The 14091-nt window shown below is 43.1% G+C and overlaps 1 protein-coding gene across 2 annotated transcripts in view; it reads right to left on the minus strand.

Moving 5' to 3' along the window:
- Positions 1–14091, minus strand: part of LOC138796928 (very low-density lipoprotein receptor-like) — a 51982-nt gene that overhangs the window by 16908 nt on the left and 20983 nt on the right. For both annotated transcript variants that reach the window (XM_069976671.1, XM_069976672.1), the window contains 6 exons: positions 12543–12726; positions 11962–12180; positions 11506–11689; positions 10609–10810; positions 5484–5648; positions 4471–4671 (listed from right to left, as the gene is read on the minus strand). In XM_069976671.1, coding sequence (XP_069832772.1) covers positions 4471–4671; positions 5484–5648; positions 10609–10810; positions 11506–11689; positions 11962–12180; positions 12543–12726 — 1155 coding nt within the window. The remainder of the gene's footprint in view (positions 1–4470; positions 4672–5483; positions 5649–10608; positions 10811–11505; positions 11690–11961; positions 12181–12542; positions 12727–14091) is intronic.

Raw genomic sequence — 14091 nt, forward strand, 5'->3', positions numbered from 1 at the left:
CCAAGTATCAACCAAAGGAAAAAGTTAGTTTATCAGTGGATCAGGTCACATTCGTATTGACTAGAGATGAGCGAACCGGGTTCGGGTCGATCTAAACCCGAACGTTTGGTATTTGATTAGCTGGGGCTGCTGAACTTGGATAAAGCTCTAAGGTTGTCTGGAAAACATGGATACAGCCAATGACTATATCCATGTTTTCCACAGAGCCTTAGGGCTTTATCCAAGTTCAGCAGCCACCGCTATTCAAATGCCGAAAGTTCGGGTTTGGATTGACTTGAGCATGCTCGAGGTTCGCTCATCTCTAATATTGACCTAACTTGATAAAAAGTATTGATCATGCATGCCTGTAGCCATCTTGTTTAGGCCTACTTATTTGCTTAAATTGCTTATTTCTGTGCAGTGTACCTTGTTTTACAATGCAGATCATGGTAAGCAGCCTTTACACTCACTGGCATGAAAATGGTTAACCGTACCCAAAAAATCATTTAGAAGGGCCAGGGGCAAACTATAGTTTTGTGTACTTTGGCAAGCTCCTGAACGGTCAGGGGCCATTCCACATCAGGTCATGCTCCTAATGCATAACTTAGAGATCAGCAAACTTGGCAAAACTTGTTTTGCACAAACCCAAACAATTTGCATCCTGCAGTAGGGATGAGCGAACCTCGAGCATGCTCGAGTTTATCTGAACCAGAGCGTTCAGCATTTGATTAGCGGTGGCTGCTGAAGTTGGATAAAGCCCTAAGGCTATGTGGAAAACATGGATATAGTCATTGGCTGTATCAGTGTTTTCCAGACAACCTTAGGAGCTTTATCAACCTTCAACAGCCACCGCTAATCAAATGCCGAACGTTCAGGTTCGGATGAACTCGAGCATGCTCTAGGTTTGCTCATCTCTATCCTGCAGCTTTGAAAACATGGATGTGTGGTGTCTCGTTTGACACCAGTCGGAAAAGCCTTGTTCTCCAAAGTAAAGTGCTTATGAGGTTGTATATGACTTTCGCCACCAGATGTCATTATGTATAACTTTGTATGTATTGCACAGCTGTAATCATTAAAAGGTTACTGTTTTTTTCTTATCTGATTCTGTGGACCAATAGGAGATACTCTCTCTTCTACCTGTCTCTATTCTCCTCTCTCTGCACACTCTGCACCACTCACAGGGACTTAACTTCCTCTCCCTAAGTGACTTACACACCCTGTAGGAAGTAAAGAGTTAGTCACTTAGTTTCAGTTTCCTTCTGATTCTCCAAGAAGTAGGACACTCACAGGCCAAGCATCCTTGCCGCACTTAGCCAGGGCCTTGCTCTGCGAGGTTCCCTGTCCAGGACAGACCAGCTGTGTCAGTAGTCAGACACGTGTATGAAGAACACAGACTCTCTAAAAGCTATAACTACAGACACTGCAGTGTTAAGGAGGACAAGTCAGATCACCCCAGCCCACGGCGTGAACCTCTCGTAAAATGGCGGGGCGGTATCCTAAAGACAGAGGAATTGACCGGATAGAGCAAAGAAACCGTAACCCAAGTCTACATACTCTCTCTCGCAGCACAGGTGAAACCAGTACACGCTCTGACACTTAGCTTAGCCCAGGTAACAGTCTGGGGCTCGTGTCACCTTTGTAGGATAGGTACCCCAACTCTGCAGGGCACAAAGTGGTTTAGCGGCAATAAGGTCGAAACATGGGCCCAAGTATTCTCTTCTCAAGTGTTCTTCTCTCAAGTTCTGGCAGGGCACATTACAACACTGGGTTGGGGCTCTCCCAACAAACTAATCTAAACTCCTCTACTCTTCTCAACACTAAACTAAGCCAGCACTGATACTCTACCTCAGCACTTAAGCATCTCCCAGACTCCCAGCACAGATTCAGTGAGTTAAAGTCCATCACAGAAGTTACCTATTGAAAAGCTATCCTGTATTGCAAGAGACTTAGTAAAACCACTTTATTTTACTGGAAATCAGTGTTCATTGCACCAGCACCTACACACACCGTCTACACCATCTTTGGGTAATTTTCACCTTTCTGTGGGTGGCGGTACCGACAATCTGGGTGACTCATCTTCCCACTACGGACGACTGACAAGAGCCCAAGGGACCCATCAGAACCCAGCAGGTCACAGACCATTGGGGAACAATATAGTCAGCCACTAAACAAAGCAGGTATACCATCACACCTGTGTACAGAGTTAGCACTGGTGTTACGACTACCATCACTGGCTGAGCTATATTCTAACCACCAGCATAACATCATCCCAGCGGTTAGACACCACAGATGCAGATTCTTGTGCAACCAAACTTTTGGCATGTTTACTCATCTCTAATAACTTCTATTTCTACTCACTTTTGACACGTCCTCAGACATGTATAGTTGTGAATCACAGGAGTGAGATGTATTGCAATAACCAAGATACAGCCAGGGGTAGTGCGTAGCAGTGAGCTCCAGTACGGACATGAGTTAGTTCCATACACTCCATGTGAACAAGTTGAATTTTACTGTAAGCCAGAAAGTGAAACATTCCTAGCTGCATTGCTGGATCACAGTTGGTCTCAGGAGTGATCAGTACTTTTTGACACGTCTGTGGTTGTGTCAGGAGTTACTGGAAATGATGCCTTAATGACTGGTTCATTAATCCATTCAACACACTGGGGGAGATTTATGAAAGGGTGTAAATATACACCTGGTGTAAACTGCCCCCAGCAACCAATCACAGCTCCTCTTCTATTTTACCAGAGCTGAAAGCTGAGCTGTGATTGGTTGCTGTAGACAGTTTACACCAGGTGTATATTTACACCCTTTCATAAATCTCCCCCACTGTGATCATCTGTAAAAACAGTCTGTATGCCGGCTGCATTTAATGGACTGAATACATCTCTGGCCATTCGGGAGCTCGCTGCATCGTAATTATGATACAGCACAGTGGCGTAGTTATAGTGGTGGCAGTGGTTGCTGCTGCGACCAGGCCCACCAACCCCTTTCCACCTCACTCACCCCTCCCCCAAGGCCCCATTCAGCACTGCACCACTGCCCTCCCCTATCTGTGCCGCCTGCCTAAGTCCCCCCCACCCCGACCTCACCCAGCAGTGTTTCAGAAGCCAAGACATAATCGCGCCTGCTGGAGGATCTGTCCCTGCTGCTCAGACTGGAGGCCAGAATTAAAAGACCAGCACATGCACGCACACACACACCCAGATAGTATCGAGGAAGGGGGGGGGCCCCCAAGTTGACCTCTTGCACCAGGGCCCAAGAGACATTAGCTACGCCCCTGACTGGAACGGTGACTGATTCTTTTAAAGTTGATGAAACTAGACAGTGGGCAAAACACCTATAAAATCCACACCTCTAAGGCCATGTTTCTATATTTGTCTAGAGGCATAGAAATTCATTGACAAAGCGCATACGTTTTCAGATTGAGTCTAATGAGCAGCGGTTGGTAATACATAGTAAAGCAACAGTATCAAAGTTCTGCAATGTGATCAGTATCTCCAGGTACAGCAGACAGTTTAGGTTCCAATTATGGAAACGGAACAAAAACAAAATGTGAACACAGCCTAAAGGTGTTAGGTGGTTAAACCATGTTTTGTTAAACAACTTTCCAATCTACGGTAGGTTTCAAACTATCTACGAATAGAGAAAGTTAAAGCCCAACCACTGGAAGTTTGAGTCATCAGACACAACTATTCCGGGTCACTTCCATGCCATAGCCCTATTTGATCAGAATATGGCTTATGCACAGATCTAATCCAGCATGGTTGTATTTTCTGGTGGCAGGAGCGAATGCACACCGATTGGGTAAGGAATCATAATGACAGGTGTGCTTTAAGGATTATTGCTTCTTTCCCTAGAAGTGGGCATCCTCGTGAAGGCAAGACCACACTGCGGATTTTTGTCCGTTAACATGACTAATATGACATGAAAGTAAATCTGATTAAACCCTTTAAAGTAAAATGGAAAGTTAGAGATGACCAAACAAGTCAGAGGTTACAGCAAGTGACAGTAATCGTTTACACCAGAGTTTCGGTGCATTTACACAGATTTATGACAGATTTTTGAAGCCAAAGTCTGGAATGGATTTGAAAAGGGGAGAAAGCTCAGTCTTCTCCTTAAGACTTGTTCTCTATAGTCTGTTCCTGGCTTTGGCTTCAAAACATCTGTCAGATAAATCTGTGTGAATGCACCATTACTGATCTCACTACTGGGACCTGCTGCAAATTCAAGATAACACTGCAAAAAGAGCGCCAGTAAGTGCATTCCACACTGTGGCTAGCAGGGCAGTTCACTCCATGCACTCTAATGAAGCAAACAAATTGGATTTGATTGACAGTGGGAGAGAGAAGTGAACCACAGCGCACTCAACATCTACATATTGAGACCGCATCAGGTCTCACTCCTGAAACCTGCTGTGATCAGTAGCTTTTGATGTGGCATTACTGTCATTCGCAGTAACGTATTTAATTTAACTTATATCTAGTATACCTGATTGACTAATGACGACATCACGATTAGAAGAAAAGGCAAATCCTTAAGTTGAACACAACTAAACAAATTGCTCGAAAGCACAAGTCCTGTGGGACATGAGCAGCTTGCATTTAGTCCAGGGCCAATCAGACACACGTGAGAACAGTTCCGTTTTCTACAAGGATTGTCTGCTGTTGGCTGTAAAACTGCATGCATCATCTGAAAATAAAGAAAAAAAAATAAAGATTCTACAACAGACTATTAAAAATTGAGAACCCATAGCAGCCATCTCTATAACTCATGAGATAAAGCTTCTTAGATGTTGTGTATAAGCTTTGGCACTTTATAAAGGTTATTTGCACCAGACAGATTTTTGTCTATCTTGCATTTTAGATACCACGTTAAAAATGGTCGATGAAACGTCCATTTCTAGGTTATACAGATAAGTAACCTTATAACTACAAGTGTTGCTTATTGCCTAGAGTAATAGAAAATGTCATAATTCGCTAGCTTTATCTACTAAAAAAAATATATACAGAAAGCAGTTCACTGCATAGCAGAAAAGGGGCATGTGCTGCACTCCGAGATGTAAGAAAGTAATGGTGCGTTTACAATCTGACATCTTTGAAGCCAAAACCAGGAGCAGACTATAAACAGGGATCAGGCCATAAAGGAAAGACTGGGTTCTATCCTCTTTTTAAATCCATTCCTGGCTTTGGCTTCCAAAATCTGTCAGATAAATCTTTGTGTAAACGCACCCTAACGGTATACTACTGGCAGACATCCTAGCTCTGCTCCATTCCAGTAATACATGCTGGGAACTAATCTATAGTTGCCTCTACCTTTTGGATTAATCCTATATGCAACATCCACCTAACAGTCTAGAAAGCTTTTCAAATGGAATTGTGCAGAATGAAGAAGACAGAAATAAATCTGTCATTAGTCTATTTTGGCAAAAACCTGGCATTTTAGCAGGATATGTAGACTTTTTATATCCACTAGACAGTAAAATCTCCTAGTATTATAAGTACCTTAAGTCCATAAGGTTGTCCATGTCGCTTTATTAAAACAGATAAGTTCTTGCCAGATTTCTTGTTTATTTTTTGCACAGTTCTCGCCTTTATTTCAGACCAGTATATCTCATCCTCAAACACTGTTAAGGCGAAAGGACTTTGAATGTTTTTTAGTTGAATCACCTAATATTTAAAAAGAAAAAACACACAAAAACACACATTAGTGTAAAGAGGATCACACACACTAAATATTCTTAATCTAAATAAAATAAGTTTAGTGTAGACCAGCTAATGTAATCCTTTCCTCTTCAGATACTGTACAGAGAATTAAATAGTTTGACCCCTTGCTGATTTTGTAAATTTGCCCACTGACAGACATGAACAGTTTATAATTTTAAGGGTAGGTTAATTTTAACAGCAAGATAGAATATCAAAATAAAATCCAGAAAAAAAAAAAAAAAAAAAAATCACGTTGTCTTAATGTTGTCATTTTGCAACCATTAATCCTAACTGGCTCCTACAGACCAGTTAGGGTGCCTTTACACAGATTTAGGGTGCCTTTACACAGATTTATCTGACAGATTTTCGAAGCCATAGCCAGGAACAGACTATGAACAGAACAAGTGGCAAAAGATTCAAATCCATTCCTGGCTTTGGCTTCAAAAATCTGTCAGATAAATCTCTTTCAAAAGGCACCCATAGACGCTCCTAATCAACTTGTTACCTGCATTAAAGGGGTTATCCAGCGCTACAAAAACAAGGCCAACTTTTCCCCCCTCTTGTGTCTCCAGTTCAGGAGTGGTTTGCAATTAAGCTCCATTTATATCAATGGAACAGTTTGAAACCCCACCCAATCTGGAGACAAAAGAGGGAGAAAAGTGGCCATGTTTTTGTAGCGCTGGATAACCCCTTTAAAAGGAAAAGTCCAGCGAAAATTTTTATTAAAGTATTGTTTGGCCCCCCAAAAGTTATACAAAACACCAACATACACTTATTATGGAAAAGGCTTATAAAGTGCTTCCCCCCCCCCCCCCCCTCTATTTACTACTGCACTTCCTGGATAAAATAGTGATGTCACGACCTGACTCCCATTGCTGTGTGGGCTCTGGTTTCTGGAGAGGATTATGGCAGAGGGATGCTCAAGTGTCCCCCTGCCATCATCCTCTGCAGCAGCGCACAGCTCTAGGAGTCAGGTCGTGACATCACCATTTTATCCAGAAAGTGAAGCCTTGATGCAGTAGTAAGAGCAGGGAAAAAAAAGTACTTTATATGCATTTCTTGTTATAAGTGTATCACATTTGGGGGGCAATGCAACACTAATAAAAATTTTCGCCAGACTTGTCCTTTAAAGACAGCTGTAAAATATAGAGTCACTTGTATTAAAAGCTCCTATCCACAGACTCAGACTAACCTCTACAACTTGGGCAAGACAAAAAATTTCTGAAAATGTCAGGGATAAGATCATAGACCCGCACAAGGCTGGAAAGGGCTACAAAACCATTAAGCAGACACTGGGTGAGAAGGAGCTTACAGCACAGACTGGCATTGGAGGAAGCCAAGATATGGACCTGGTAGAACTTGGAAAAATGTGGAGCGAAGCCCATGTGCCAGCCTTGCAGACCTGGGATACTGAGGCCTGATGGCGAACTGCCCAAAAGGCCCCCAGTGTCTGGGTAGAATGAGCAGTGCCCTGAAAGGGAGGAGCCCTACTACAGACACACTAGGCCTCCTTTGAGATTGCTGCCCTGATCAACCCCCAATGGGCGGGCCCACCGGAACAAAGCAAGCCCTTTGCATGGACCCATCAGAACGAACTATGAGTCAGAGCGGTGGAAGGAAGCCATGATGGACAGGTTTATTTGGATGGCCCGTACAAGGTGCAAACAAAAGCAGGGAATATTCCCTATAATGGAAAGGCGCTGGGAAAAAGGAAAGGACTATGTCCTCAGTGTGAAATGCAGAGACAACATTAGGAAAGGAGGGAAGAGTGTGTAACACTACCTTGTCCTTGTGAAGAACAAGATGGGGGGAGCGACAAGAGCCATCGATTCTGTCACCCTACGGATGGACATAACTGCAACCAAAAAGGTGACTCTCCAAGACAGGAGATGCGGGGGTAAAAATTAACCTATCCTTAAAATTATAGACTGTCTTTGTCAGTGGCCAAACTTACAAAATCAGCAAGGGATCAATTATTTCCTTCACTGTATATTCGATTTGGGGCTGATAGACCTGTATTCTCTCATGAGATTTGGACACTCAGCTGATGTCAGATTAATTATTCAACCAACATTAACCATTTAAAGGGGTACGCTGGCACTTTATGCTATATACCGGCATAAAAAAAAAAAAAAAAAAAAAAGTTCTCCTGTGGAATTTTTGGGTCCCCCATGACCGCTTGCTCAGCCATTCACAGGCCACAGGGCTGTCCCATCTTCCAGCCTCAGCACTCATTGACAGGGTAGCTAGTCTTAGAAGTGGTGACCGCAGCAGTAAACCCAGAGACACCACAGGAGGACACCAGTGGAGCTTGAAGCTGCAAAGTATAAGAGGTTTATGTTGCATATAACTGCAGCATCATATTGACCCTTTCACGACGAAACATCATTGATGCACAGATGTCCAGGTCACAATGAAGCAATGTTCCTCCTTGCCTTCCAAAAGCTATAGCGCCTTTATTTTTCCATCTACAGGGCTGGTTAGGGGTGTGATTTTTTTTGTGCAATGATCTACTGTACGTTTTTATTGCTATCATATTGACATGAATAGAAATGTTCAATCATTTCAATTAATCTGACCTGCATGTAGAGTCTGCCTAAAGCAGACTGTGAAGATTGTGGATTCAAAAGGACAGAGGTAAGTATTATAACTCTGCCTGTCAGGGAAAGTGATCAGTGAACAGTACTTAGACTGTTGACTCCCTAAACACTGAAATGGCTATAGACTGTGGTATTTAAGGTGTTTAATGGCAGGCAGCTGTTTGTGTGGGGCTGATCACACTAAAGCAGCTCCATACACAACACCTCTTCATGCCAGTAGTAGGAACGTATCTAACTATAGCTGACGTGAAGGGGATAAACATTTCACAGTGCCAGAATACCCATACGTCCAGGGCCGCCTCCATGTGTTCAGAGCGGAGCTGCGCTGTCCCGGGTGCCGCTCGTAGCCCGGGACCACGGCTATTAGCGGGCACGGGCCAATCGCAGTGCCCGTTAATAAATAATCGGATGCAGCTGTCAAAGTCGACAGCTGCATCTGATTACTTGATGCAGCCGTTCCCTGGTGTCTAGTGGGGTGGATCGCTCCACACATCTTACCCCGTCCGGGGTCTGCGCCGTAATGGCACTGATCCCGACTGCACTCGATTGCTTTCGGCTGCAGCAGCCGAAAGCAATCAATGTGCCTATCTCATCGATCTATGCAGCATAGATCTGTATGAGAGATCAGAGTACTTATACTAGAAGCCCCCATTGGGGACTTCTAGTACAAGTGTAAAAGAAAAAAAAAAAAAAAAAAAAAAAAAAAGTGTTAATAAAAAGCCCCCTCCCCTAATAAAGTTTGAATCACCCCCCTTTTCCCATGTTCTAAATAAAAACAAACATGTTTGGTATCGCCGCGTACCTAATCGCCCAAACTATTAATCACATTCCTAATCTCGCAGGGTAAACTGCGTAAGCGACAAAAAAAATCCCAAAGTGCAAAGTGCGCATTTTTGGTTGCATTAAATCCCGAAAAATTGTAATAAAAAGCGATCAAAAAGTCGCATATGCGCAATCAAGGTACCGATAGAAAGAACATATCATGGCGCAAAAAAATGACACCTCACACAGCCCCATAGACCAAAGGACAAAAGCGCTATAAGCATGGGAATGGAGCGATTTTAAGGAACATATATTTGTTAACAACGGTTTGAATTTTTTACAGGCCATCAGATACAATGAAAGGTATACATGTTACATATCAATGTAATTGTAACGACTTGAGGAACATATATAACAAGTCAGTTTTACCCCAGGGCGAGGAGCTGGGCTGAGGAGGGAATGGTGAAATAAGGCAGGAGAAGGAAGAGAGACAGACTGCATCTTAGGGAGATAAGCATGGCACAGAGAAACTGAGGCAAGAGCAAATGCTACTTCCATGCAGACAGGAGAGAAGGGCTGTTGCAGCCAAGAGACCACATCCTGCAGTCAGAAGAGAGAGAGCCCAGCAGCTATATCATCTTTACACAGCAACAGGGTTCTTTGCTATGTGTCTGAAGGCTGGTGACCTGACAGCCCCCAAGCTCCTGGAGTTTCACTCAGGACAGTTAAGGGCACCACCGCATCCATGCGTGCTGAGTTCCGCAGCAACTGGGCCCAAACCGAGACTGAGCTAACTGCTGGCCAGCAGACTATATAAGAGTCATAGGAGTAGATAGTGAGGACAAGTGTGCTATTTGACATTTTACCAGAGACTCTGCGGGGTTGTTAGTAGTTGGAAGTTTTGTGTTTGAGTCATAATCTGTTTAATACCGGTTTATTACTTTATCTTGACAATGTCTTCCTGTGGTCCCCCTTTCCCTTATTAAATCTTTTAATCTGTTGTCCCTTCTCTGGAGTGAGTGTGTACTTGAGCTGGGCAGGGTTTTCCCAAGTCGATCCCTGCGGAAGGAAGACAACTTACTGTGTACCAAAAGAGCTGCAGTCAAGATTTAGGTGGAGGCACTGCGCTATAGTGAAGTGAGAACTACATTACTATACACCCTGCCTACAGAGGTTGGCCCAAAGGGGTGTTAAATTTGCATTTTTGTTTCTCCTTCCTGCCTTCTCAGTGCTCTTATTCTCTCCCCCCCCCCCCATCTACAGGGCGACATAGGGACTTCTTTTGTCCAGGAAGTATTTTGTAAGGAACCCTTTAAAAAAAATTTACCACAAAATGCATATCAAAAATACAAATTTTATGCAATGCACTTTATATTAAAACTGACATGTTCTATAGGTCAGTCCAAATACTATTATTTGTAAAAAGGGAATAATGGGAAAATGGAGGAGATTTCAACTTATTGGGGGAGGGCCTTTGGATAGCATTGATCAGAGAGATCAGCTCTTTGCCTCAGGCTGAGTCTAGTAACAGTAAATAAATTAACAAACACCATATTTGCTACCTTAATATCAGTGCCATCCAAGCTAGCTGAACCGATTGAGTGAAGCTTATCATCAGACCAATAAATTCTCCAACTTAACAGGTCAAGCGCTAATCCAGTTGGCCAACCAAGTTGCTCAGCTATCAGAACTCTTCTTTGACTACCATCCATGCCAGCACACTCAATTTGTGGCCGCACTCCAATTTCACACCAGTACATGAGCCTGCAAGTAAGAACAGCATTTTCACACAGTAAGTAGGTTTCTCATCATAATAAATAAAACCTAATATGCTGGACCATTCTGAGCGTTTTATTTTAATAGCGGAGGCCTAGTTACAAGTCTTGTGCAAATTGGACCCTTAAATGCAGCACCAGCCAGAATATGGAACGTAGAGATCCTTGATAACTGGGCTCCAAGTATGAAGGTGCCAGGTCTCTTGACAGCAAGGGGGGGGGGGGGGGGGGGGGGGGATTTTGAAAAAAATCTTTCAAATAAACTTTTGTTACAAAGTTAGACTTTTAATTTACTTCTATGTAAAAATTCCAGTCTTCCAGTACCGCTGTTTGTCCTGTAGGATGTGGCGTATTCTTTCCAGTCTGACACAGTGCTCTGCTGCCACCTCTGTCCATGTCATGAACTGTCAGAAGCAGCAGCAAATTCCCATAGAAAACCTCTCCTGCTCTGGACAGTTCCTGACATGGACAAAGGTGGCAGCAGAGAGCACTGTCAGACTGGAAAATACTTCCTGTAGGACATACAGCAGCTGATAAGTATTGGAAGACTAGAGATTTTTAAATAGAAGTAAATTACAAATCTACATAAAAACTTTGCCACCAGTTGATTTGGGGGGGGGTGGGGGGGAGGAGAAACTAAAAAGAAATAGGGAACCACCCGTGAAAACCTGCCATATAACTTACCCACTAAGTGGCTGTAAGACCAAAGAGCGTGGTTGATCCAGATCTTCATCCAGTACAATTGTATATTCAGGGAAGCCCTTCCAAGATGTATTGAGCGCTGTTGCAAGGATCTGCCCAGCTATTCCATCTGTCCAGTATAGGTTACGGCCAACCCAGTCAACAGCTATGCCATCAGATTTGATTCCTGCAGTACAGAATATATGGGCGATTTATAAAACCTTGTGTAAGGGAGCAGTGGAGCAGTTTCCCACAGCCAATCAGATTTCAGGCTTCATTTTTTAAAAAGCCTCCGAAAAAGAAAAGCTGCAATAGGCTCAAGCCAAGGAACTGAGGTCCAGTTGTCCATAGCAACCAAAGTAATAAACCTTCCCCAAAGTCTTACACTACTACGCTTCACACATTACTTTTTGAAGGATAGTTTATAGGTGCTATTGGCACCTATAAACAAGCTCTTACCTTTAACTAGAGTGCCTTTTGATTTTGAGCCCATAGAAATCCACTTTATGCTCTCAGCATTAAGGTCCACCCAGAAGACTTTCTGCTCCATTATGTCATAATCTACTGAAAAGATCATTGAGCTCTTATCTGTGGACATAAGAACATCCTCATCCAATGTCCACAGCTTGTACAACAGAAGATCAAACTGAACTGCTACCAGCAAAACTGGTTCTGAACCTACAGCAGGGAAAAAAATTAGATGTTTTAAGGAGAGGGAAGAAAGGAAGATCTGTGTTATTTTACCCTTGAGCATGCTCTAGTTGCACTCATTTCTGTTCATAACTGCCCAAATCCAGCATTTGAATATTAGGGTAGCTCAAGTTGGATGCAGCCTATGGCATATGACTATCAATGTTTTCCAGGGTTCTCTAGGACTGAATCCAACTTCAAACGCTGTACGACTCAAACATGCTCCGGTTGTGCCGACCTTTAGTTTTGACTGATCACTGTATGCAAGTCATCTGTATGAGTCCATCCAGGACTCACTTTAAGAGCCCACAAGATGAGATTTATATAGGAAACTGAAACAACTTGTTTACCTGTTACTTTACATTGGTGCCCATCTGGCTGCAGTATATAACCTGGATGACAAGTGCAGGTGAATGTGCCATTAAGATTAATGCAATACTGGCTGCATAGTGGTGGTTCTTCTTTGCATTCATTTATGTCGATGCAGATAGTCCTGTTACTACTTAACTTGTAGCCTTTATCACACATACACTTCTGAAAATATAAAAACACCAAACTTAATAAAAAAAATAAAAAAAAATACCCCAAATCAGGGCAAATAGTGTCAATACCCCACTACTCAAAATATCGATGCCCATCATTAAATACCAGAAAAGACCTCTAAAAAGGATACAGCAGGATAGGAGGTACAACTTACTATTATGTTTACATTGAGAATTAAAGTGGTTTTCTTACATTCCTCTTTGGCACTACTTTTACTAAGGGTCCTTTTAGACCAGTAAGATCAGAAACTGGTTTGCAGTGCTTTAACATGGTTCGATTAAAAATCGAGCAGATGGGCTGCTTGAACAATCGTATCGTTCATGCAGCCCAGGAAACTGAAAGCACAGATATCCTATATGCACAGTATATCCTATGTACATATGTTTATATCCATTTGCCAGTTTCCAGACCACCAGCAGGTTTCTTTAGTTACCAGCCATGCTGCTTGCGATCTGGCTCTCTGGTCCTCATAATAGCTGTATCTTCAGGCTTCACCTTCTCTGGCTGCTAACCATCCAGAGGCGGCGGCAGCCTAAAAGTACAGCAGCAGGCAGAGGGTGGGGAAACAGATACCAGATCACAAGCAGCGTGGCTGGTAAGTATAGGCTGCTGCTGATGTGCTGGAAACTGACAGAACATCTATACATATCCTGCATGTACAGTATATCCTTTATGATTATCTGTACACACAGATGTGCAGCCAAATAGATATTCTTGAGCAGCCACAAGAGACAAAAATCAGCGAATAATCAGGCGTTTGCTGCTCCTTTTACAGGAGCATCTATAGTAACGGGTTGGTGCACTGGGGAAAGCACTACCGCCCTCTGTGCACCAATCTGCCCCATGAATATTGAGAAAGCGGTCTGCAGTGACTCCAGTGTTTATTCACTCCTCATTTACATAATTTACATAACGAGTAAAGTGAAGATTTTGTGAAAACCACGCTGAGGATGAAGGTAAGAAAACAGCTTTCATTCTCAGCGTTCCATGCACTATGGACACATCACAGCAGATTAGCATAGGGTTCATAAGGCAGTCTGGTATCCTTCTACAAAAACTAACTTGTCACAAAAATGCATCAGTTGTCATATCCTTTTTTCCCCATTCTATATCTGTCTTACTGCCGTGTGCCAGGCTAGCTGTGCAGTGGCTGCTGCGTGGGTGTAGGGTCCCTTGGGCACGGTGCACAGAAGTGGTGGTGGAACACACCCCTGGACAAACTGGCACTATGCTCGAGGTTTGGATAACCCAAGTATGAACAGGTGTATAGGTGAAAGACTTAATTGACCAAAGTCCACTGACTTAACCAGAGTTTACTTGTAGAAACTTCAGTGCAATACAGAATAAACATACTTT

The sequence above is a fragment of the Dendropsophus ebraccatus genome, chromosome 7 (genome assembly GCF_027789765.1).
Source record: "Dendropsophus ebraccatus isolate aDenEbr1 chromosome 7, aDenEbr1.pat, whole genome shotgun sequence".
In the NCBI taxonomy this organism is placed as follows: domain Eukaryota; kingdom Metazoa; phylum Chordata; class Amphibia; order Anura; family Hylidae; genus Dendropsophus; species Dendropsophus ebraccatus.